The sequence below is a fragment of the Bemisia tabaci genome, chromosome 6 (assembly GCF_918797505.1).
Source record: "Bemisia tabaci chromosome 6, PGI_BMITA_v3".
NCBI classification, from domain to species: domain Eukaryota; kingdom Metazoa; phylum Arthropoda; class Insecta; order Hemiptera; family Aleyrodidae; genus Bemisia; species Bemisia tabaci.
Genome location: NC_092798.1, coordinates 7,338,366 through 7,364,544, shown reverse-complemented (window position 1 = coordinate 7,364,544; position 26,179 = coordinate 7,338,366). Strand labels below are relative to the sequence as shown.

General features: G+C 44.9%; 1 protein-coding gene across 5 annotated transcripts in view; it reads left to right on the top strand.

Moving 5' to 3' along the window:
- LOC109034175 (max dimerization protein 1) overlaps positions 1-26,179 on the top strand; it is a 279,247-nt gene that overhangs the window by 54,681 nt on the left and 198,387 nt on the right. For all 5 annotated transcript variants that reach the window (XM_019047194.2, XM_019047187.2, XM_019047203.2 and 2 more), the window contains exon 3: positions 5,037-5,066. In XM_019047194.2, the coding sequence (XP_018902739.1) occupies positions 5,037-5,066 (30 nt within the window). The remainder of the gene's footprint in view (positions 1-5,036; positions 5,067-26,179) is intronic.

The following is a 26,179-nucleotide window of genomic DNA, read 5'->3' as shown; positions in this document are numbered from 1 at the left end:
GCATCGGTGCACCGACCGGTGAGCGACAGGGTTGCCGGATGAGCCGTAGAAAACCCCCCTCTCCCCATATTTCCTACGAATTGTTCAACACCATCCGGCAATAGCGCAGTCTTGGTCGCCAGATTCACCACTGACGGAGCTTGCGAGATTCGACGGCGCATAGTGGAGCTAGTGTTTAAGAGAAGTCGGACATGCAATTTTTGACTCAAACTGAAAGTTTACGTGTTTATTTTGTGACATCATTCACTTCAGGGGTCGCCTTCCGATTATATTTTTACGAGGAGACTACCGAAAACCCTTTTTAACCACTAATTTTGGTTATAACGAAGAAATATTTACCTCTTAAAATTTCCATTTCCAAAGTTATATTTTCACTTTTTCACCGACTACCTCCTCTTAAAGTACCATTTGGGAGAGTGTGGACTTGTCGAAAAATGGAGATCTTAGGGCTCTAAAGGGTGGTCAACTTTCTAACACGAAAAACACTAGAAAAGTGCCACTGCTATCCTCTCGGTTCCAACATCAAACAAGATGGTCAAGAATCAACGTCCTTTCGAAAAAATGAGTAAATTTGTGCAAAAATATGTCAAATACGTGCTTTACAAACGGAGGGTCGTAACAGTTGTATAAATTAAATCATTCTGGATAATTTGATTTTATAGGTTGGCTGCCCTTTTGATCCCTAAAAGCCCCATAACATAACCCCCAAAATTACCGAAATGTCCATGCTCTTCGATTTAGGTATTCTAGCTCCACTGTGCGGTCCCGGCGGAGCTCAGAGGAGTCGAAACTCGAAAAAAGAAAGAAATGCTCAACGAAAACGTATCATTAAGCTGTCGTGCTCGTGAGGAATTCCATCTCATTCATCACACCTTCTTCCCCCGCCGTCGGTGAGGGGCGAGGGGGTTAGCGGTTTTGTCCTCGCCCGCGATTCCCGCCGCGGTGCCCCCTCCTTTTTTCGAGACACCCCCCCCCCCCGGTCCAACCCCCATTTCCATCGCGATCGTCCAGATGCTGGGAAATTTGGCGATCGACGAGTCAGAAAATCGGAGATCGGAGTGATATTGGTTGGCTGAGATGTGCATTTTTTAGGGGAAGTATCGTTGTTGAAAGCAATCCTGGGATAAAAAATCCGCCCGAAATCACATTGAAAAGTTGAGAAACTAACAATAGGAGTAGTGGCAAGTGTAAGATTGACGATTTATCTGTATTTTCATGTTTTTCGCCGGTCACTTGAACATAGGAAAGTTTGAAAATAGTCCTTTTCCCGAATATTAGGGTGCTTTTCCACACGGCTGGAATGCAGGGAACACTTCAATCAATTTCGGGAAGAACTCCCCCTCAAACATGGAAATATCGAGTAGTACCATTCAAAAACTTGAATTTTTCGGGATAAATTGGTTTTCTGCGCCTCGGCGATGGTCATTGAAATAGAAATCTCAGAAAAACCAATCATTTCTAGGACGATTTCACGATAAGCAGCGAAGGAAGCGCGATTCTCCTAAAAACACGACAGGCTGGACAAAATTCTTAGAAGAACCTCTGTCTCTTCGGGAAAATGAAGGGATTTTTCCCCTCTGAACACCGCGGTTGAACTTTTTATTAGTGTGCAGTGTGCATGTGCACCCTCCATCGATCGTGGGCAGGCGGTGTTGGTGAACGGCGCCGAAAAATCTCGGTTTTCTATCCATTCGACTGGAGTTAATAGGGAGACCCGGGGGGCACGGTGGGAGGGGGGGAGGGGGGGTTCTGGAGAGCCATTAACTGGCCGGCCATGGGCTGGGTGTCGTGGCCGGAGACAATGCGAAAGGCAACCGCAGTCGCCATGCCTTGCTGCGCCGCGGGACCACGTGGTCCTTGTCTGCGATGCGATGACCTGCCCAGTACCCAGTGCCTTTTCCCCCTCTCCTTCCCATCGACCACATTGTTATCACACAACTCCCTCACCTGACCATCTTGGACCCCCTCCCCCTCTTTCTCCACGGCCTGGGCCCTAAATTCCAAGGTTTTTTTTTTTGGGTACCTTCACCTGACGAAATGTCCTATCATGCATGGTATAAAACGGTCAAATCAACCTTTTTTTTTTTAAATATGAGTGCATTCAAGAGTGACATTTATTGGAAGGGGCAAGGTTTTGGAAAAGCTTCTGCCTTTGACATGATTTGAACCTTAAATTGCGCGGGTTTTTTTTTTTGACACCCTCATGCCTCGAAATTCACGTATCAAGATCAGTGTTCCTCTCATAAAATTCAACCCGTTGAATGTACCATATTTTAATCTCTTTCCAGTCAATGGCCATGTATCTATGGCATTTTGGGAGGAGTTAATTTTTGAGAATATGACCATTATTGTGGCCCTATTTATGCCTTTAGTCGTGAGTTTTGGATGTTTACAGAACCATAAATTTACTAGTTACGGTTTTTTCTGTTAAATCCTCAACTTAAAGTGTGAAATCAATCAATAGTGACTTTAAGTAGTGAGAGATCTCTTTTCCTCTCAGTTTTAAAACATGTTCTACAAAATGTTCTCGTTTTTAGCGTAACGTGACTTTAAGCACATTCAGGTGGAGTTTTGCCGGAACAACATAGATTTCAAGTTGGGCACTCGTCGGAACTTTTCCCTATTTATTCTACCTCAACTCATTTGAATTTTCCAAGGTTTCAGTGTTTTCAAAACGGAACGCGCTCCACTTTCAACTCTGAACGAACGTAATTTTTCATCGCGAAGACCTTGAAAATCTGATTTTCCTCATCGCCACTCGTCGTGGCATTATTTTTACAAATATTGAAATTCTTCCCCGTTCCCAAATTTTTTGAAACTTTTGTTTCACTGAATTGACGGAAGTTTTCATCTCATAGCAACTTAAATTCGAAGAACGCCGTGTGGACAGACGGACACCTAGACAATGCCAAATTTTCACTGATAAAACACGAATGTTTTAGGAAACGTGAGAATATTTCGCGTTTGAATTTTTAGAAAATTGTATTCGCAATGTTGTCTATTTTATGTCATAATTCGAAGAAAATATACTCGTAACCTTTCTCATTGAAGAAGCTGTTATCAACGGAATTTGACGATATTCGAATGTTTATAAGGCGTTTTTTCTGTGCATGACAAGAGTACTGCCGTGCTAAGGAAGAACGTCGTATGAGAATTCCGGCGTTGCCATATTTCTTTCTATAAAAAGCGAATTCACTGGGGAAAATCGTGAATACTTTTCTTCAAATTGTTCAGACTATTTTGTCTGCAATTTAATCTGAAGTATCTGATAATTTCAAGGAGAAATATGCTTAACTGTCTTCGAAAATACATGTTTTATTTAAGGAAATTTGACAACTGTGGAATGTTGTTACGGCGTTTTTCCTGAGCATGACAAGAGTAGATCTACGGCGTTCGCCTAACGACGACCACGTTGCGATCGTTTGCCCATTTTAGGACGAAACCGCGCAACCTCGAAGCCGCAGGAGTCGACGCGCTCCGCCGCGAGGACAAAACCGCGTATCCGCGCGTGGTTTCATACGGGGTGTTGCGCCGTTCTCGGGCGACGTGGAAAATCGGCGGTTGTAAATTCGAACCGATCCGGTCTTGGGTCTCGGGAGACGTCCGGAGGAAACCTAACAAGGCGCGGGAACTAGGCGTTGGCACCGATTGTTGTTCTTTAATTGAGCCTTTTTTAGGGTTTAAGTGGTCGTCGAACCGTCGTTGTTTGGTCTTGTTTTGCGCTGCGGTGTTCCTTTTTTTTTCACTTCACCACCAACCATCGCGGCGTCGGTTACGGATCGGGGGTTCACTCGTCTATCCGTCGCTTGGCTGACAAAAAGGCGTAATCACAATTTGATATGAGCCCGGGAAAGCATTGAATTGTATGGAAGACAGGGTTCATCGTGAAATGTAGTTACGGCCTTATGTCAGAAGGGCGACGTATTGATGAGGATCGTCTCCCCGGAATTGTCAGGTGAGAGCCCAATTCTACGGTGCTAAGGAAGAACGCCGTATGGACATACGAATGTTGCCAAATTTACTCTTTGAAAAAAATTATATTTGAAGAAAATTTTGGATATTTTTTATTGAACTTTCCAGACATTTAAGATCAAATCACGAATACAATTTTCGGAAAAATTGGAAGTGGAATACTTAGAAATTTTTCCGAAAATTCATTATTTGTCAAAGGAAATTTCTTAACCACTGAAGGCTCATACGGTGTTTTTCCTTAGCACGAGGAAGTAGAATGCGCTCGAACTTCTCCTGGTTTCGTTTGGCCAAGCGTCACGCGACAGGGTCTGATTTACGGCCGTTCAATAAAGTTTTTCGATTGGATCACAGGGAATGGGGTGGTTTTTAGACTAGAGACTAGTAGCGCATGAATTAAATGCGTTTGTTTAGTGATTTTGAACCCTGGAATTTTTTATCTGTTTTTTTTTTTTTTTAAGTTTTGTCGCTTCCCTAGCGGGTAGAGGAAGTATTTTTTCTGCGTATCATCTTCCTTAAGGAAAAAGTAGGTTTTATTAGGGGAGGTTAAACCGAACCGGTTAAAGTTTTTAGCGTAGGAACGAGAAGCGGATTTTTTCCCCGACGACCCTGTTCTCCGGGCAATTGGCTTCATGCGAGCTTTTTCTTCAGCGGCCGTAACCGCCTCGTTCCCAGTGGCGTGGCGTGAATTGCGATATATCGATTGTTATGCCATTCAAACCTATGGAAAAGGATCGATATACGGGGTGTTCGCAGCGAACACCTTAATAATCGATTATTTACCATAGGTTTGAATGGCATAACAATCGATATATCGCAACTCACGCCACGCCACTGCTCGCTCCGAGTAATGATAGGAGGAAAAGTAGCTCCCTGCTGACTAATTTAGCTCTTTACTATCTAATCGTGATCGACATGTAATTGTATGTGTGTAATCTCGTGCTTTTTCCTTGAAAATCGAAGCACTTGCATGCATTGCACTCGTTGAGTCGCCGATGCCATGTTCGAATGAATTATTCTGTTTGTTTGCCCGAGTCTAATGCTCTGTTTCGTTTCTTCTGTTGCAGGACAACTCATAATGAATTGGAAAAAAACAGGTACGTCACCACCGTCAATCATTACTTTTCATCGTTCCTGCTTTTATTCGCCTGCCATGGTTGCTATTAACCCAACCCCACGACCTGATTAGAGTGGTCTATTTGGACAAAGGATTAGTCTATCCATCGATTCAAAATTTGAGAAACTCCGGTCTTTTTTTCCGTTCTCACTTATTTTTGTCCGTGTATATATATACTAACCAAAACTGCCGTTTAAATATGGAACATTTTTAGGGAGAAAAATTGTCAGCGACAATTCTCCCAGTCATAATTTGAAATGAAACTTTAAAAAACACAGAGTTGGTCCATAGAGGTGCATAGAGGTAGCGTGGGATATCCCCCTCATCACAGCTTCAACTTAGGGAGCTTTTTTTGAGCTTTGGAGTTGATTTTAGAGCAAACCAGTGGCAACTGAGCACGGTAGCGTAGGACACGACTCTACAATGTCGTGCTAAGGAAGAACGACGCATGAACTTTCAGACGTTGCCAAATTTCCTTCAATGAAACCTTAATTTACTGGGAAAATCGTGAATTTTTTTCTTCAATTTTTTCAGACAATCTTGTTCGCAACTTTGTCTAAAATGTCTGAAAATTTCAAGGAAAAATTCGCATAATAAAAATACATGTTTTATCCAGGGCAACGCGGCAACTCTCGAATAATGTTCATACGGTATTCTTCAGTAGCACGGCAGTACAGCCCGGCGCTTTAACCCTGGGACACCCTGTACAGCGAGTCAACTTCCAACGCCCCTCACATCGATCCCGGCCCCGACCAATGGGATCCCCCGGGCCGATCATTCGCCCACTCTATAGATAGACAAAAGCTCTATCTCGTTTCGTTTCACCCACGTGGTGGTGCCTTATCCGCCGTGCGATCGCGGGCCTTGGCACCTCCGATCGATTTGCGTCGCAGCTCTGACACATATTCAATAGCGTGAAAGTTTACGCCCCCCCCCCCCCCCCCCCGGAGCTCCCGTGATAGCCGCTCTGGCGTCGTCCGCTCGTTAAATTCCCAACTTTGCCCAATTATTTCGATTTTCCTCTCTCTCTTTTTTTTAGTTAATCGACCGGTATTACAACGACGGAACCTCGTCGTCGTCGAAGTTTTCCCTGGTTTATTTTTCTCGGCGTCAATCATGGACGATGAGTTGATTAAGAGCCAGGGTGGGAGGTGCGACTTTCCGCTTTCGGACGTAGGGTTGAGACTCGTTAGGCGAGGAAGTAACTTTTCGAAGAAATAATGCGTCTAAAGATATATCGTGAAAAATTGTATTTGAATCGGTTCGTATTTGCGAAAACCAATAAAATCTTGAACCCTCGGACCCTCAAAACCCAAAACTTCAAACCTCCAAGAGTCTTTTAAACCAAAAATCTTAAGGAGATTGAAAAATTGACCTTAGTTATTTCCGTACTAACCAATTCAATTTTAAATTCAAATTTTCTGCCTTGGGTTACTAAATAGTACTGGAGTTGAACGGAGTAGACCAACTGTATCGATGCTAGCGCAGCATTCTTGAATTGGTGGCTTCTTTTCGCTGTATGAGGCTCGATTGAACTAACAAACTAACTAAAATTCCACTAATTTTTTTCGTTATTTTGTGCGCAATGTAAAACACAGTTTTTGCTAAATGCTTGGGATTCGTTTTGCTTAATGTTTTTAGTTCAAATATAAATGCGTGCTATTCACAATACCATACATTTGATACTATGTTTATATTTCATTGTCATTATATTGACGACGTTTGAATTATGAGGAGCATCGAAATCGATCTTAGTACAAATATTTTTGTAAAGGTACCGAAGCATCTCATAATATCAGCCCCATCAAAATCAAAACATGACTGTGAAAAGTTTGGATGTTAGTGTCCGCCACGTTCTGTTGGACTTTTTCGGGGCTGTAGACAAAATATTTTCAGAGTCTGTGCAATCATTGTAGGCCGCTAAGTTGTGAAGTTATTTTCCTGAATCAGCAATTATCTAAGAGTTGAGAGACGATGGAGGTAATGTGAGGTCTTGGTTGTTAAATATCGCTTAACATTTTGGTTAATACGTCTCTGAAGGCAACTTTGAGCAGCGTTGACGTTTGAAAATATCTCATGCTTCATAGCGAAGATCCCAGTATTTTTTCAGATGCCTTATTCTAGATGAGTTGATCTGATCAGCATCAGTAATCAGGAGACAGAGAAGAGAAGAGAAGAGAAGAGAAGAGAAAGAATGAGTGGAAGAGGAAGGAGAAGAGAATGAGTGAGAAAGAGATGAGGAAAGAGGTAGATGAGAGGGATGATGATCAGAACAGTACTAGTAATCCGCATAATACAGTGTCTTAGACTGTCCAGTTTCTGAAAATATTTCGTCCAGGGCTCAGATCGGAACGTTTTTATGCGTCCATCGGCGAAACTCAACACAGCCGTTCTATGGAAGAACGCCTTATGAACCTTCAGGCGTTGCCATATTTCCCTTGATGAAATACGAATTTTCAGGAAAATTTGTGAATATTTTTCATCCAATTTTTCAGGAAAACGTATATTCAATTGAATGTAAAGTATCTGAAAGTGTTGAGGAAAGACACTCATAAGTTTCCTCCAAAATAAATATTTTACCACGAGTGAATATGGCAACCTTTGAAAGTTTATACGGCGTTTTTCCGTAGCACGGCAGTGCAGCCGAGCAGCGGCGTGGCATGTTTCGCGATAAATCGATTGTTATGCCATTTAAACTTATGGAAAAGGGTCGATAAACAGGGTGTTCGCAGCGAACATCTTAATAATCGATTCTTTACCATAAGTTTAAATGGTATAACAATCGATGTATCGCAATTCACGCCACGCCACTGCAGCCGAGCAGCCCGAAAAGGCCCGGACGGCGGCGGCACCAGACCAGTCCCAGCAACGGAGTGTAAAAAACTCAATCCAAAGCATTGCACGCATCGGAACCGAATGCGTATCAGTCGTTGCATAAATTAAATCATGTCATTCATAATTTAACGACTCACGCTCTCATGGTGACGTATCGCGATTGTTCGATTAACCAACTCGGGTAGCAGTGTTGTTTTTATGGTTTTACGAGCCCGGGCCGGCGGGGGCCGGGAGGGGGGGCGCCCCCCCCCTCCCCGGCCCCCGCCGGCTCGGATCCGTGCGCTTTCTGTACCTATCTGTTAAGATCGCTTTCCTGCTTTGCGTTTTATGGCGGTCCTCGCTCCATCGAGCGGGCCCGTATTCCCCATCGCTCGTCGTTAAAATCCGAATCGTCCGTTTTTGGATGAGCTCTCGGTTTCGTACAGATGCTTGTATTCCAGGGCTCATCGAATTTGTGGGACCTATGCGGTTTTCACATCGATTGATTAATTTCTATGTAAGTGCGTTTCGATTTTGAGCCGCGGTTAATATGTGCCCTTACGGGCACCGAGGCTCATGCCGGGTGTGGAGTTACTGCGCTTTTCTGTAGGGTGGCATGGTTTTCCGCTCCGCGGTCTCGTTGGCTTGACGTTCATTCGCCATTGTTTTCGGATTTATTGACGGATGGTAGGATGGGAGCGCGAGCCTGCGCCGCCGCGCTAAGGAAAAACGACGTATGAGCTTTTGAACGTTGCCAAATTTCTCTCTGTAAAATACTAATTTCCGAGAAAGTTTTTAGTATGTTCTCTGGAGTTTTCCAGAGCAGGTAGACTGGTTTGGGAACGGAGTTTCCTGCGAAATTCGATGGTTAAATTTCGAGGGTTTTCTTGGGAATTCGTATTACACCTGAGGAGATTTGGCAACGTTGGAATGGTGATATGGTGTTTTTCTTAAGCCAGTATGCCGACTCCGAGTGACAACTTCTTTTCAGGGTGCGTTCGCTGCGCCCGGGAAACCTGGCGAGAACAAAGGAAGTATCCCTCCCCCGCCCCCGACCCCCTTCAATGGCGTCGCGTGTTTTGCGATGTATCGATAGATCTGCCGATTAAACTCATGGTAAAGGATCGATAGATAGGGTGTTCGCAGCAACGTACACTGGAAAAAAAGCACATTGGTCTAGAGTCCAGACTCTTGAAAACATCGACAAGAAAAAATACTCTTGATCCGATCGGATTTTTGCTTGAATCAAAATGAAATCCGCTTAAATTAAGAGGCTTGGTTCGTGTTTTAAGCTAGATTCTGATTGAATCAAGCGTACTTTTTCTTGTCGATGTTTTTAAGAGTCTGGACTCTAGATCCAATGTGTATTTTTTTTCCTGTGCACGCCTTAATAGTCAGTTCATTACCATAGCTTCTAATGGGGAAATATCGACAACCGATCATTTGGACTGCATTTTGCAATTTGGACCTATAAACTCTGACTCATCTAAAAAAACACTCATGTGCATAAGGAAACTAATGGCACATACGTTGTTTTTAAGTTGGGCCGGAATTTATAGTTCCAAATTGCAAAATGAAGTCCATTTACGCCTCGCCACTAATCTCAATTTTTCAAAAACTGTACTTATGCGGTTTGTCCTCCAAGCCCCTCGTTTGAGGTTAGGTGGTCCCTCAGAAGCAGGGACAAGAGACCCTCCACTGGCCCCCTAGCGACAGGTGGAAGATTTTACTTTCGGGGATTCAACAGTTCCTTATGGACAATTATTAGGGAGCAACAGTCATCACCTCAATTTCGGCTGTTGACCTACCTACATGGTCAATGATGAGCTTCGGGTGACGTCATGAGCCAAACAAGTTTCCCAAACTTCGGCCATTTTCGACTTGTTTGCAAAACGAAACTGCCAACACGTTGTTAAACATCAACCATGTAGGTAAGTCAACAGTGGAATGCTGAAGTCCCGAAAGTAAAAGCTTCCACCATGGCCAAGATACTAGTGGAGGGTCTCTTGTCTCTGCTCAGAAGCCACGGCTCCAGCCACCTTCTGAAATTGGGGAGGAGTCATCCCCGACGGGGTGGCGACTTCCAGCACTCGGGATGGGGACGCGGGGTCGAAGGCAGGACACGGGAGACACGGCGGAGGCACGCTGCTCTCGGAGCCCGAAAGGTCACAAGGTCACCGCGTTTAGCGTAAGCCGTAAATTAGATAACCGGGAGCCCGCGCGCTACCGCAGAGCGAGGGGGGCGGAGGGGGGGGGGGCGATCGCGCGGTCGGGAGTCCCGCTTCTTCCCGTGCGGCGTCATGAAATTCCTACCATGCGAATTATTTTGGCACCCGGCGTGGAAATGGGCCAGAGCCATTCCGCCGCCGCCAAAGCGAACCGAAAAATAGGGTGGAAAGGTAGAAAAAAGTCAAGAAATGTCATGTAGGATATCAGTGAAAATCAGGAAAATTGGGGAAAAATCAAGAAATATCATGTAAAATATCAGTTTAAATCAGGAAAGTTACTTGCCCTCCTATTTGCTACCCCAACATGTATCAGGTATCATGAGGCGAATTTTATTTAATTTTTTATGCTCAACGAGTTGCTCATCGATTACCATGAAGCGAAGAGGAGCGTGATCTTCAAACGTAACATCCGTGTCTTGCGATTATGTCGCCCATGGTGGACAGCATTTTGCAATTTTGAACTAAAATGTCTGGCTGAGTTTAAATACAACACATGTGCCATTACTTTCCCCATAAGCACATGTGTTTTTGCGACTAAGTCAGAAAGTGTAGTTTCAAATTGCAAAATGAGTCAAATTGTTAGTGCGGGATCTAACATTTCTTATCCCTAGCCACAGGTTAGCCTAGTCAGCGCTGCACACCAATCAGCACTTCCAATTGATATGTCCAGTTCTCATAGTCGCTTAGGTTTGTTTATTCGTTCTTTTTCGCGCGATCTGACAACGTCCGTTCGGACAGAATCTTCGGTCGCAGCGGTCGCATTTCATCGCCGATTGGGACTGGCTACGATAGCGCCTTAAATTCGGTCGGACGCAGCACGCACGGCGTCTTGTAATCAAATTCCTCGGGTCAACCCCCCGGCACGCTCGTGGACCGCATTTTGAAGAGGACCGAACCAACAGACAAAATCCAACCCCCAAGACCCCTAACGCATAACTTCCCACGGTGTGCACCAAGTACAGCATGCCTGTGAGTCATTTTTAAATTGGATTCAACTTTCAAGAATCGCCCTTATAAGAGGCCCATTCTGCCATGCCGTAATTAGAAAAAACGCCGTATGATCCTTCAGAAGTTGCCAAATTTCCTTCGATAAATCACGTATTTCCGGAGATTTTGTAATTATTTTTCTTCCTATTTTCTAGAGGATTTTGCTTGTAGTTAGATTCAAAGCGTCTGAAAAATCATAGGAAAATATTCATAACTCTCCTCAAAAATCCATGTTTTAACCCTGGCAATGTTGCAACGTTTGAATATTCATAACCTCGCCGGAGAGCGGTCGTGACGACCGCGCATGCGCAGTCCCGCGGCCGGACGGTACGGTAACTCCGCCGTGTTGACTGAAAAGCGCGCAACTCCTACTCGGAAACAGTACGCAGATAGGTGGTTCTGTCGCGCCGCCCAATTCTCGTCCGCTGAACCGCGGGTTGTTATTATCCGTGCTTACGAAAGCGGTCCCGCGCTGCAACGCGCGGGTTCCGCGAATTCGGTGAAAATTTCGCGTTTTTAGGATTCGGTTTCCTTCGCGTGCTCGTAATTGTAAGAGGAGCCCGGTAATGACACCACGAAAGACATTACCGCCGTCCCGGGGGAAAACGACGTTTGAGCCTTGGATGTTGCCAAATTTCCGCTGGTTAAAACAGGATTCTCATGATAATTTACGCTTATTTTCCCTTAAACTAGTTTGTGAGGTTAATTAAGAATTTAATATGTCAAAAATTTTCGAAGAAAAATTTTTCAAGAGAAATTCATCGAGGAAATTTGGTAACCTCCGAATGCTGTTACGAGGTTCTTGCGCGGCACGGCAAATCACTTCGAAGTAGACGGAGCCATGTGATTGTTGTCTCCGCCCGTCTCGGACACGAAGGAGGCATCAATGATCGATTATCGATATTTCCCCATTTGAAGCTGTGGTCAAGAATCGACTGAAAGTGTTCGTTGCGATCAACCCGTTAATCGATTCTTTTCCATAGGTTTGAATGGCAGATCAATCGATGTATCGCAAAGCACGCCGCGTCGAGGTGGATATGTGCGTGGAAACGCACCTGGAGGAAAGACTCATGATTCATATGGAGCCAGACTAATTATTATGAGTAATTTGTCACGAAGTCGTGTCGCATTCGTCGAGGAAAACTGTGCGGTATTATTAATCTCGGAATTGGCAGTTACGTCCACGTCTCGTGGAAGGGAGTGTCGATGCCCGTCAGAAATGTCGTCGAATTATAGGCTGGAAGAGTCGTATTTACCCTGAATTTTTCGAGTTTATTTTGATTTGTCTTCAGTAGTGAGGCGTGAATAATCGATTATCGATATTTCACCATTTGAAGCTACGGTAAAGAATCGATTATTAACGTGTTCGTTGCGAATACCCTATTTATCGATCCTTTTCAATAGTTTTTAATGGTAAATCAATCGGTATATCCCGAAGCACGCCACGCCACTGTCCCCGAGTTTTGTGCACGGAGAAAAAAACTTCGTGCGTGGGACCTGAAGTTTAGGTCATATGGATCTCTAAAGATTTCGGATTGAGCATCTGAACACTCTAGGTCCAGCTGCTGAGGTTTGGATCACACATCTGAAACTTCAGTTCTTACATCTGAAGTACTTCGGTTTTCACATCCGATCAACTTCGGTTCTCACATCCGAAGAACTTCGGTTCTCACATCCGAAAAACTTCGGTTCTCACATCTGAAGTACTTCAGACGTAAGAACTGGAGTTTCAGATGTGTGATCCGAACCTCGACAGCTAGACCTAAAGTGTTCAGATGCTCAATCCGAAAACTTCAGAGATCCATATGACCTAAACTTCGGGTCCCTTGCACGAGGTTTTCTTCTCCGTTTGGAAGTTAGGGTAAAGTCAAGGAGACTTTCAGAGAGCAAACTATCTGATTGGAACCCTTTTTGGACGATCCTCCCAATCAGGGCGTTTTCTCCTCAAAAATCAGGAGTAGAGAGGTAAAACCAGGATGAATTTCGATCGTTTTCATCTGAAACAGAAGGTAAACGAACAACCAGGCACACCTCGCTTCACGGCTGGACCGGTGGCGATCCTTGCAAATCGGTAGCACTTTTTTTCCAACATTTCAATCCATCGCAAATAATAATCGATTCTTGACGATTCAGATGATGAATCGATACATATCGATTGTTTTACATGAATTAATATGGAGGAAACCCAGTGTTACCAACTGCGGAGGATCGAGGATCGCACCTGAGCTGAGCACGTGAGTCGGTGATGGTGGCTGGGGACGATGTCCTGAGCTTGGATGAAGCGGAAAGCCTCCGTTTTCATTCGCTCGCCACGTTTCGCGGTCAAAGTCACGACTCCAGGCAGAAAAGCAGTGTCGAAAACCAGTGTTGCCGAACCTCCAGTTTTTTTCATTTGTCCACGGTGAGATGGTGAACCGGCGAAGAAACCGCTTTAATTCAGCACTTTTAATGTCCGCTTTTCTGAATCTCGCGCAAATTGAGAAAATATTTTCGTTTTTTCAGTATCTGGCTGTGTCGACACAAGTCATACAATCCTAGGCATGCCGTACACTAGAATTGAGGAAAGTCGTACAAGAGTGTCATTTTTCCATTTTTTGCATTGTTTTGCACGATTTGAGACTACGAGGTATCACACTGTGATCCTTCCGAACGTTATCATTTCCACTTTAATTCCTTTAAATTTTCTCCCTTCACTTGAACGGAATTCTTATGCCCATTAAAAGGATCATAATTAGTCCATTGCCTGATCATTTTCCTGAAAATTTTTCGAGAAGAAAAGCCGAGAAAAAAGAGAGGAAAACTTCACGTTTTTTCCTGAGCCCTTCCTTTTTTTCACAAACTGTTCGTAAAAAACAGTTCTTAATTACCATTATTTCATTTTCTAACCTCAGTAAACACCAATATAGTTAGAATCTGCAATTTTTCTTAAGAGTACGTGGATGGGAAGAGTTCGTGCATGTCGAATTATGGAGCTCTTGCAGGTTTCTAAAAGGCAGCCAACTTTCCAACACCAAAAAACACTGAAATAATGCCTCTGCCAATCTTCAGATTCCAGTATCCAAACCAAGATGACTGAGAATCTTCATTATTAAGCGTATATTCGCGAAAATCCGTAAATTTATGCAAAATCTCAGTCAAATGCGTGCTTCATAAGCGACAGGTCGTAACAATTATCGCGATAAATTACTCAGGATAATTTGAATTCTCAGGTTGGCTGCTCTTTGGGCCTAAAAGCTCCATGACCTAACCTAAAAATCACCGACACGTCCGAACTCTCCCTTTACAGGTACTCTATTTCCCTGCATCGAAATGGATGCAAACGGTGGGATTCGAAGGCCCTCTCTCCGGACAGCGAAGGCGGGTCGAAATCCACGGGGATAGAAAGCGAGGCAGAAGAGCAGATCGTCACGAAGCCCGCGGTGAGCGACGTAGCACGGTGCAGGCTCGCGATCTTCCCGCCGCGTTGCCGGACCGGGCGAAAGCCCCAGATTTTCCCTCGCGATTTCCCTCGCCGAGCGGGACGTGCCCGATCCGGCAACGCAGCTCCGCAGTCACATCTCCGAATCGCGTGTCGAATCTCTCGCTGCGATCCATCGATGCGGAATCGTGACGTCCGCGTTGTCGGACCGTCGGGAAATCCGGATTTTCCAGGGCTCCGGATTTTCATCGGAGCCCGGAAAAGCGATACTGGAAATGGGGGCGATCTGAGGACGGGACAGCGCAGGATTTTTGCGAAATTTGCACGATTTCGCGGATCTTCCTCTTAATTTTCCGTTTTTTCTAAGTTTAAGGTGTCAAAGTCGACATTTTTCGCGAAATTTTGAATTTCGAGGGTTCCGGATCAACACAGGAACCCGGAAAGGCGATCCAGGAGTGAGAACGTTCTTGGGATGAGTCGGTGCAGGACTCGAGCGGATTCGGCAGGATTTTGCGGCCTTTTTTATGTAGAATTTTCCGTCTCTACAAGGTTTTTAGGCGGGGAAATCTACCTTCTTTGAAAGAAGAGCCTGCGTGTCGGGAGAAGACTCGAAAATTCCCGTGCCCCTGGATACGTTACAGATTTAAGTCCTGAAAGTTGGTTCTCTTCTTTTGCACCCTTTCACTATAGGTTTTCCCTCATTCATTTATTTCCGCATGTCCTTAACCGAATACTCGAGGGAATTTTAGACCTCTTGGATGGGACAAACCGGGTGAAAACAGGGAATTCTCCCCCTATTCAATCCCAGGAACACCCTTTTCCTTACCCCGGAGCCGCCCTCACTGGAGAAAGAATCTGCTTTCAAGAAGGTTTCTGCGTGTTGAAGCTATTTTTTCTTCTTGACTTGAGAGTGCACCGCGACTGATTCCAGAGAAGTCTCTTATCGGCGGCAAATTCAAGAATATTTTTGCTCGAATCGAGGCGTTTTTTTCCCCGACGTCGAAATTCGCGTCGTTCCCCGCGAGCGGCACCGCGGCGGACCGACGACGACGACGGACGGACGGACGGAGCACGGGCAAGCCAAGAGGAACGAAAGTGTTATGTGCTGTTTATGGAAGTGCAACATGCGATCGAGTGACAGTTAGCCGGAGCGTGCACTCCACACTCGCCTCCGCCCCCCGGGGGGAGGGGGCCCCGGGGGGGGGGAGGGGGGGGGGGCTCCCCAGGTCAACCGAGAGCGAAGAAGAGTCCGCCGCGACCGCGGTTGCAGCGACCTGTTCTCGGCGATTTAGCGTGAATCTAACTGGAGCAGAATCTGGCTCGGTCGAGGTGCATGCACTCGGATCCCCCCCCCCCTCCTCCTCCTCGCCCCCCGCGGAGGAAGAACGATGTAACTCCCTGTGGGGATAGGGTGGTGGTTGCGCGGTTTTACCGGCCGCGGGCTGGCTTTCGCGCGAATTCGTGACTTTCGGATGGACCCGAGTCGAGCGCTGCGCCACCGCGGTGCTCCACGGAGAGATGTTGATGACGTGTCGGCGTGGGTTTTAGAAACGACTAGTGTGCCCTGGGTTTCCTCATGCAGATAGGTGGTTATATATACAGGGTTGCCGCAATCGGAGAATACTGGGAAAACGGGGAAATATCAGGGAATTTTGAAAAGTCAGGGAAAAGTCGTCAAGTCACTTTTATCTCTCGAGTGGGTTCGACATTTCGAAAAACACATTTTGCCTGGTAACTATTTCTAGCTATGTGCTTTTAACAATCTGTCATTTGTTCAATTTTCAGGGAATTTTATCAAAATGTGTGAGGGAAATCAGGGAAATGTCTGGGAATTGAAGTTTTTAAATTCTGTGGCAACCCAGTGCAAAGTGCAGTCATACTTTCGACACTGAGTCGATCTTCAAATTGTCGAAGTTTGTGTGGCTGACAACATGAATGCACCGCAATGTAGTGACCTATAGGTCCACGCGAGAGCTCGTGCCCCCTTCAATTGAAACTGAAGACAAACTGACCATGACCTGAGGTCAGATCTACGATGTTTTTCGTGGTTTTCCCTGATGCTTAAAAGAATTCCCCGATAATTCTCGATTTTTCAGCTATCTAGATGCCATGTTATCTCTCGTACGGTTAGGCAAACCTACCGTTCAACGGTTGAAAATTTTCATAATTACCTAGGAGGGCCCTCGGATTCTGCCTTTCTGGGGATATTTCAATATCCATCAATTATTCCTGAAATCCAAATGTATCATAAACACAGGGATCTTGCGTTAACACTGACAGTTGTGTCTGTGAGAGTGGAACGCAATAATTGTGTCGGGTCTAGATACCGTGTTATTTCTCGTGTGGTTAGACAAATCTTCCGTTTAACGGTTGAAGATTTTTCAAAATAACCTAGGAAGGTCCCCAGATTTTGCCTTTCTGGGGATATTTCAATATCCATCAATTCCTGAAATCCACATGTATCATGAACACAGTGATCTTGCGTTAACACTTACAGTTGTGTCTGTGAGAGTGTGAGAGTGGAACGCAATAGTTGTGTCGGGTCCTCGCAAGACCCGGTCTCATAACACTCTCCGAGTGTTTTAAGTGTCCCATTATTGTCTTACGAACTCGTAACCGTAAATTAACTTCGAAAAATACACGACGAACGCCAGTTAGACATGCTAAAATCCAGGTGCAACGAGGGCAGCGTCGGGTGCCCTGCTGCGCCGATGGATGGATGGTGGATGGTGGAAAGAACCGACATCGCCCGGAGCCTTGTTCCGAGGTTGCCCGGTTACACCATTAAACTCGGATACTTTCAACGGGTTTAAACGGGGGAAACTGCTGATTTTTCAGCACTATCTGGCAACCACGCCTTGTTCACACGGTGCAAGTGAGTTCATCGCCGGCGACGTTGCCGGGGCCCAACTTTTAAAGTTGCGCGCTTTTCTAATTCGATGCGCATAATTTGCGGTCGGAAACCGCGAGGCCCGAATCGCGGTGACTCGTCCCCGAGCGGATTTTATATTGTGGAGTTGGTGTGGCAACGTCGCAACGACCGGTGGATCATCAACGGAGCTCGGTGACGTCATCCGTGGTCTCCGCCCGGGGCTGATGACGACGGTGACCCACGTCCGGCGACGTTGCGGGTTCGGACTTCGCCAACTGCGGGCTGATAATTGGAATCAATAGACAAGATGATAGAGGAAAACCAGGAGACAATGGACCACTAGACAAAGTACGAATTTCAGCATTATGATACATGTTTCGTCACCAAAATTTCACGTAAAACACGATGCGCACTACGAAAATTACCGAAATCAACTCCCTCCGAAGATATTTAATGATTCTTGGCGCTTGAATTGAAACCACCCGCTCATGAAAACTCAATGCTCTACGTGATTCACATCGCGCGCTAAACGTTATCATGACAGTCTCTGCGATATAAAAATCTGGCAACCTCAATCTTGACGCTTTGGCTCAGTTATAGCAAATTGCTAATAGTTCGAACAACACATGATGGGAAATGAACATTGCTCGATTGAGAAGCTTGCTGAAACCGTTGTAGTGGGCGATTTGACTCACGTAGAGTTTTGAGTTTCTTGTGAGCGGGCAGTTCAAATTCCTCGTAACTAATGTGAAATAAAAACGTTAATATCTTCGTTAGGAGTTGATTTCGGTAATTTTCGTAGTGTGAATCGTGTTCTACGTGAAATTCTGGTCAAGAAACATGTATCAGATTGCTTAAATTCGTACCTTGTCTAGTGGTCCATTGAGTGAGCCCGTTGGTTGAAGCGGGTGGTTGCAATTGATTTCATGGTACATCGGGTGGCATCTCGTCATCCCTCTGACGTTAGGGCATCTCTAAATTTCCACGTGACCTCTGTTATACATGTGAATACATGCTTTCCGGGGCTCATGCGGAAATTGAGATATTGCCAGACGAGCGACGATCTGAGGTGTCTGGTACGACTAAATCCGACTCCTTACTCGGATTTTGTTATTGTCATCCCCATGGAAAATCATAAATCATTGGAAAGAAAGGTCTCTTGGGACCAGGAGAATCCACACTCTTAAAAAATCTGACGAAAAAAAAAATACTCAGGATTTAATCGGATGTTGCTCGAATCGAGGGCCGAGCCTCTTGATTTAAGCTGATTTCCTTTTGATTCAAGCAAAAATCCGATTGAATCAAGAGAACGTTTCTTGTCAAATTTTTTCAGAGTCTGGACTTCGGAACCAAGAGTCCTCGCCGGAAAAAAAACACATTGGATCTAGAGTCCAGACTCTTGAAAACATCGACAAGAAAAAAATCTCTTGATTCAATCAGATTTAAGCTTAAATCAAGAACCAAGCCTCTTAATTTGAGCTGATTTCCTTTTGATTTAAGCTTAAATCTGATTGAATCAAGAGTCCTTTTTCTTGTCAATGTTTTCAAGAGTCTGGACTCTAGATCCAATGTGTTTTTTTTTTTTCCCCAGTGCTTTTTCCCTGTTATCAAAAAGGTTTTACTCGCGCAAATCGTCATATCGGACTCCTATTTGACCCGATCCAGGCCCTAAGTTTCTTTTATTACAGTAGATGGAGGTCGAAGCAAAAATCCAATTGAATCAAGAGAACGTTTCTTGTCAAATTTTTTAAGAGTCTGGACTCCGGAACCAAGAGTCCTTTTTCCCTGTTATCAAAAAGGTTTTACTCGCGCAATTCGTCAAATCGGACTCCTACTTTACCCGATTCAGGCCCTAAGTTTCTTTTATTACAGTAGATAGAGGTCGAAGCAAAAATCCGATTGAATCAAGAGAATGGTTCTTATCAATTTTTTTAAGAGTCTGGACCCCGGAATCAAGAGTTCTTTTTCCCTGTTATCAAAAAGGTTTTACTCGCGCAATTCGTCATATCGGACTCCTATTCGACCCGATCCAGGCCCCAAGTTTCTTTTATTACAGTAGATGGAGGTCGAAGATTCGTGCTCCAACCGTAAGGATCTCGTCTGGATTCCGGAACCAAGAGTCCTTTTTCCCTGTTATCAAAAAGGTTAGGTTAAAGGTTAGGTTCGGTTAGGCAACTCGTCATATCGGACTCCTGTTTGACCCGATCCAGGCCCTAAGATTCTTTTATTACGGTAGATGGAGGTCGAAGATTCGTGCTCCAACCGTAAGGATCTCTTCTGGGACGTCAGCATCTCGCTGGCCGCGAGTGATAGCGCGAACGACTCGCGCGAGGCCGAGGAGGAAGCGGCGGAAATTGCCCGGGTCCCGGGTGGCGCGTCGTCGTCGAGCGCTCTTTTCCTCGTTCGCGGCTCCGTTTTCTCCGGCTTTTCGCGTGCACGAAAGTCGTAGAAAGCTCAGCGCATGCGCCGCCGAGCCACGTCCAAGAGAACTTGTAGCTTTCCTCAATCCGCCTTCGTCCGTCCTGGCTACCCGGTTGCCAGATCGGACCCCAACAGGAAGAAACGTCCGGTTTAAACCGTTAGGACGGAACCGACGTGCAGAAGAAGGAAAAATTAAGGAAGAAATGGATAGGTTGCGCTGATTTTAGACTTGTGCTTTAAACAGCGTGTCTAGCATCAGGATTTTCCCGATCCTACCAGGATTTCATGTCAATCAGGATCTAATCCTGATTTCATCATTATTTAAGGAAAAATCGGTTGTAAAATCAGGATTTGAGAAAAGTCGGCCGTTCGCTTATTTTCAGTTAATTATCCGTTATCTGTCCGTTAATTTTTCTCCGCAAGAAATCAGGATTTGATCAGGATTCGGAAAAATTATGAAATCAGGATTTAGCAGTCAAGAATCAGGAAAAATCAGGATGAATCAGGATTTCCCATAATGAAAAAAAACTGGACACTCTGTAAATGCTTGACTCTCGTAGATTAGCTAAAAATAATGGGATCCTTCCAAACAGTGTTATCCACCGCGGGAGTGACACCCTTGCTTTCTTCCACCTTGCTTTCATCAATTAGTGAGGCACTCATTTTACACTTGTTACTCAACGTGAAACTTGAATGGAAGCAAGGTGGAAGCAACCAAGGATGTCACTCCCGCGGTGGATGAAGGCATGTACAGAATTTTTCAAAGCGCGATATCTCCATCAATATTGAACGTAGAAAGATGCTGTTTGAACGAATCTTAATATTTTTAGTTAACCTACGAGAATCGTGCATTAAAACACGATTCTGTGACCAGCGCAACTGACCCAATCAGGCAACGCATGGACTTTTCAAGTCGAGAGAAATCTGGGAACCCAGTCGATAATTCTATTCAATTTTCAAATTTGAAACACTGCCGCCGAGATCCGTGTCTTTTCTCTTCCTTTTTTCCGTTAAAAACTTTCCGATATAAATATTGAGAGCGCCCGGTAACTTCTGCTCCAAAATTACCACTAGCTAATTGAAAAACCAACACGGCAGTTTAGCACGTTGTCGAAAATGGCGGCAAATCAGTAGGATCAACGTAACACCTGCTAGGTGTAGAAACTCAAACCGTAAGAAGATGGAAGTTTTCAGTTCAGGCTTCGGTTCGCATAACCCTAAGTCCTTTTATACTGAGAGTTAAGACACCACCCCTTCATGGAGTCACCAACGGGCGTAAAGATTACAGAAATTGAAAATTTTTCGTAATCTTTAATCGGCCCATTCTCAAATTCCTTTCTCCGTTCCTTCTCACATTCCGTTTGTTCCTTGTCGAACCCGTAATTCCTCAGTCCAGTCAAGATTATAATCTTTGCAATGGGTGAAAATGTAATCTTTACTCCCGTTCGTGACACTGTGGAGGCCTAAAATACGGGAACTCTGGACACAAAACCGCTTGGATCGAGAGTCCAGACTCTTGAAAACACTGACAAGGAAAAACACTCTTGACGCAATCGGATTTTTGCTTAAATTAAGAACCCAGCCTCTTAAATTAAGCGGATTTCTTTTTGATTCAAGTAAAAATCCGATTGAATCAAGAGTATTTTTTCTTGTCATTGTTTTCAAGAGTCTGGACTCTAGGTCCAAGCGGTTTTTTTTTTTTTCCAGTGAACCAATCAGAAATTGACTCACATTGTCTTAACTCTCAGTATGAAGGGACTCAAGCATAAGCGAGGTTTACGTCCGAGATAATAGATTCTCTCCCGGATCTTTATCTCCGGATCTTTATTCTCCCGTTTGCGGATCTTGCACGGCCGGTGGCTGCGGGTCGACATCGACGTGGAGATCTGCCGGATCCCGGTATCCTCTCATTGTGAGGACGCGACGTGGCGGCAACGTCCGGGAAAACGATTCGCTACCGTCGGTTGACGTCGGACGTCCCGATGGATCGATAGGGTATCGTGGATCGACGCCCGTCGGAAGCGCCTATCGCGCGGGCATCGACACGCTCCGGATTCGGGACGGCGACGACGACGGCGGAGAAATCGCCGGTCGCTTCCGAAGGAGCTCCGCGCGGTATCGCCCGTCCCATCGGAATCAGGGTCGTGGACCGAATCGAAGGATAGCATCTCGGAGGGTTTGCACCGTCGAAACTGATTGGAAGAAATACTCAGGGTTGCCGGCGTCCGGAAAATCAGGGAATTTGCTACTAGCGGGAAAAAGAGTCGGGAAGGAAAACATGGTTGGAAAGGTGAAAAGAATACGTAAGGTACAAGGATGCCATAGAAATTCTCATAACTAGAGTATCTTTTAAGTTAGCGTCAATATTAGAATTTTCAAAAATGAGGAGTCAAGAAAAAGAGGCTAAAAGAAAACCGAGCACGCTAATTTTTTGCATTTTCATGGTGTTTCTAGGGTTGCCGGCGGTTTGGAAAATCAGGGAAAGTCAGAGAATGTGCAGCGACCGCGGAAAGATAGGAAATTCGTGGGGAAAGATAGGGAATTAGGGGATTGCCTTTTTCCACTATTTGATCTCAAAGTAAGGAAAGTTTGTCCGAAGATCAGATAAAGTCAAGGAATTGGGGAATTTTGAAGTTTGGGAAAGAACTTGAGGATGCAGAAATTATGGCAACCCTGAAATACAGGAGGCGGCGGCCAGGCACTAGTGATAGGTCTGGCTGAGAATAGTCTTGTCGAAATCTAGAACCATCCTCATGAAGAATGTAACGCATCAGCCCAAAACTGGCCAAAAACCTAGTGGGCATGATCGTGAGCGTTCAACAGAAATATTTCTCTGTGCGTGGATGATCCTGTTTTGCCATCCATTCGATTCAGCGCGATGGAAACTCGGGAGATGGCGAAAAACCTCAGGTGCAGACGAGTGGAGGAGTGGGTTTTTCGTGACCGCGGTCGTGGGGGGATCGTCGGCGGTCCGCAGGCTAACCTCCCTCCCCTGGGGGAGCCCAAATGACCGGGGCAAGATCATTAATTTCGCGTCTTCATCAGATTTGAGGCTCCGCGCCTAGCGTCTGATTGTATCCCCCCGCTGAAGTCTCTATTTAATCGATGTTTGACCCCTGGCCGAGGCTCCCACCCCCGCATCTCGTGCTCTGCGCACAGTTGACGAAAACAGGATAATCTAGGAGTGAGTAAAGAACGTGGGCAATGAAATGAGACGGGGGTTAATATATTTTTTTTTTTAACCTTTTATGTGAAATTCTCGTTGTACAGTATTAGCAATTTTACAATTTAACAATAACCAAATCTAGATCACATTTTAGTAACTGCTAGGCCCAAAACCCTCTTCTGCTAATGTCTATAAATTTTGTATCCCCTTCTCATCTCGATAAACGGATAAAACTCGGAAAAGTGGCAAGTTTTTTTTCTTTCCTTAACTGACAAGGAAAACCCAGTTGATAAACGTACTTCTGTCACGGGAGTGCATCACTTAAGTTTGAGGCACTTTCAAAATTATGCACGCTGTATGCCTTGTATGGTAAAATTGAATAAGTTTGCAAGGTATTTTCTCCTTTCTTCCCTAATCGAAGATTTATTAGTTAGTCTGCCCATTAAAATTTTTGGCGAACGCAAATAAGGTGCTTCTGAGAAGGAAAACTCATCGAAAATGAATAATTCGCATTCAAAGCCAAAGGCCACTGTAATGCATCTTCAATATCCTCACGTCATCCGTTCAAAACGTCATTTTGGAAATTTTAATTTTGAGAACTCAGAAGGTAAGCAAGGAAAAGTGGAAAAAGAAGGAAAGGGAAGGTAAAGGAGAGAAGGGAGAAAAGGAAGAAAAGGAAGGCGCTGAAGACTCTCTATTTCTCAGTCTTTTCTCCCTCTTTTTTTTCTTATTTTCTCCTTTCTCTGCTGTCTCTTCTTTTTAATGTATTTTCCAATGAGAATACACTATTTTCTCCCTTCTCTTCTTCTTCGGGTCAGAGACTTTCAAGAGCTGTCAAGTATGGTCTCTAAAGGTTCAGTCCGTTCTGAAAAATCCGAGTCTGTCAGACCAAACTTTTGCAACTTTAAAAAAAAAATTGCAGATTTTTAGTTATTACTATCTTAATGACCCGATTTCCCCCTCCCCTCTTCTTCCCCTTTTTTTTTCAAATTCTTATTCGTCGGCAAGGCCTGTAACCGTTCAGCGCCGGTCGGAGATGTCTCCTGGGCGGCGGTGGACCGGGGCCGGCCGGTCGCCGGTGGTCGGTCGGTCGGTCGGGCCTTAATTCGGTTTTAATGACGTTTCCATTTGTCACCTGCTGCCCCCGCCGCGGCCCGCGACGGACCTCGACGACGTCGGTGACGTTCGGGCGGCCGATTTGTCTCTGGTCCGTCTGGAAACGAGGATCGGATCCTCGGATCGTCTTTCCGCGTCATTAGACCCATCGCGAGCCCATTAGCCCGGCTAATGTTTCTTGCCCGGGCCCGGGCTCCTGCTCCTCCTGGGAACACAACATTTCGGTTGCGAAACCCATTACGTTATCGCTTCTGGTTTTTGTGTTCTTCTTCGCCACCTATGCTGCCGTCCTAAGGAAAAACGCCGTATGAACATTCGAGAGTTGTCAAATTTCCTTCGATAAAATGTTTGTTTTCGAGGAAAGTTATGAATATTTTTCCCCGAAATTTTCAGGAACTCAAGGTAAAATTGTTAAAAAAAATTATCTGAAAAAGTGGAAGGAATATATTCATAAGTTTACCAGGAAATTTGTGTTTTATTAAAGGAAATTTGGCAACGCCTGATGGTCTTTACGGCGCTCTTCCTCAGCACGACAGTATGCTGCCGTGCTAAGGGAAAACGCCGTATGAGCCTCCAGGCATTGCCAAATTTCCTTCGATAAAACGCTAATTCCCTGGTAAACTTATGAATATTTTCCTCCCAATTTTGCAAATAATTTTGTTCGTAGTTTTACTAAAAGATTCTGAAAATTTAAAGGAAAAATATTCGTAACTTTCCTCAAAAACGAACATTTTATTGAAGGAAATTTGGCTACTTTCGAATGTTCGTACGGCGTCCTTCCTGAGCACGGCAGTATACGGGACGGACCGCAACGTCCGAGCGAGATTTCCGGGCGTCGCACCGGGAAATTCGGGACCATTTCTGACGTCATCGGAGGAGTTTACCCGTTTCGCACAGGACGTGGGAATACTGGAATCCATTAGGGAAGGAAGAAATTTTGGAAAATTAGGAGTGAGGTGCTTAATATCCGAACGTCCACAAAAAAGTCCTGGAATATCCGAGCGGGAACTTTGAGCATCCGGCCCGAGGGACCATATTGCTGGCGTCATTGGAAGGATTTACCCAATCGTTCAGGACGTTGGAACACCGGGATTCTTTAGGGAATGAAGAAATTTGGGAAAAAGAGGATATAGGTGCTTTATATCCGAACGTCCGCAAAAAAGTCCTTGAATATCCGAGCGGGAACTTAGAGCACCCGGCCCGAGAGACCATTGGTGATGTCATCAGATGAATTAGGGCCAATTTCAGAGAAAGTCCATGGTGGTGGATCATGGTGTCCAGGATCTGGGATAACCAGAAACATCATGATTCATACGAGAATTGGTGCTAAAGCTGTCTCTCTTCGCTGCAGAATCAACTAATGTTTTATGACGTCCAATTTTTGTAGAAACATCGTATTGTCCATTCGGGGTCATTCGATGACTCAATGTTAATTGTGTAATATTTACGCGAGCGGACGAGTCAGAACGCAGTTGATCTCCCATCACTGTCAACAACTGGAGCAAAGAAATATACAGTCCATTCTGGGACTGACTCATCTGTTTAACGATCCATTTCGGCTTATCTATTCAATAGCTCATCTGAGATGATTTCAGTAGCCGAAAAACGTCTTCTTTTGTTGAGAAACTAGTAAAAATCAATTTCCGCGAGCCTACTAAAAGCTGCCCATCCTCGATGGCTGATTAAATCCTGGAAATGACGCGTATTTACGAGTGAATTTCCAGGGCAGCTCCGAAACGGAACCAAGTATACACTCTTAAAAATTTCGAAGTGAAATTCTGTGCCAGGGCTTTTATAGCGCCCGAAACACACTAGAAAAATGCCGCTGCCTCTTCAGATTCCAATATTAAACCAAGATGGCCAAAAATGTTAATAAATGAGCGTTCGTAACCATTGGACAGCACCTTAGCATTTAGGAACTACAATTTCTGGCGCATCCCTTAAAACACATATGTGTGTACGGAAACTGATGGTAACTTACGTTTCTAAACTGAGCCAGAAATTGTGATTCCACATCACAAAATGCAGTCCAATCGTAACAATGAAACATTCTGGATCTTTTGATTTCACA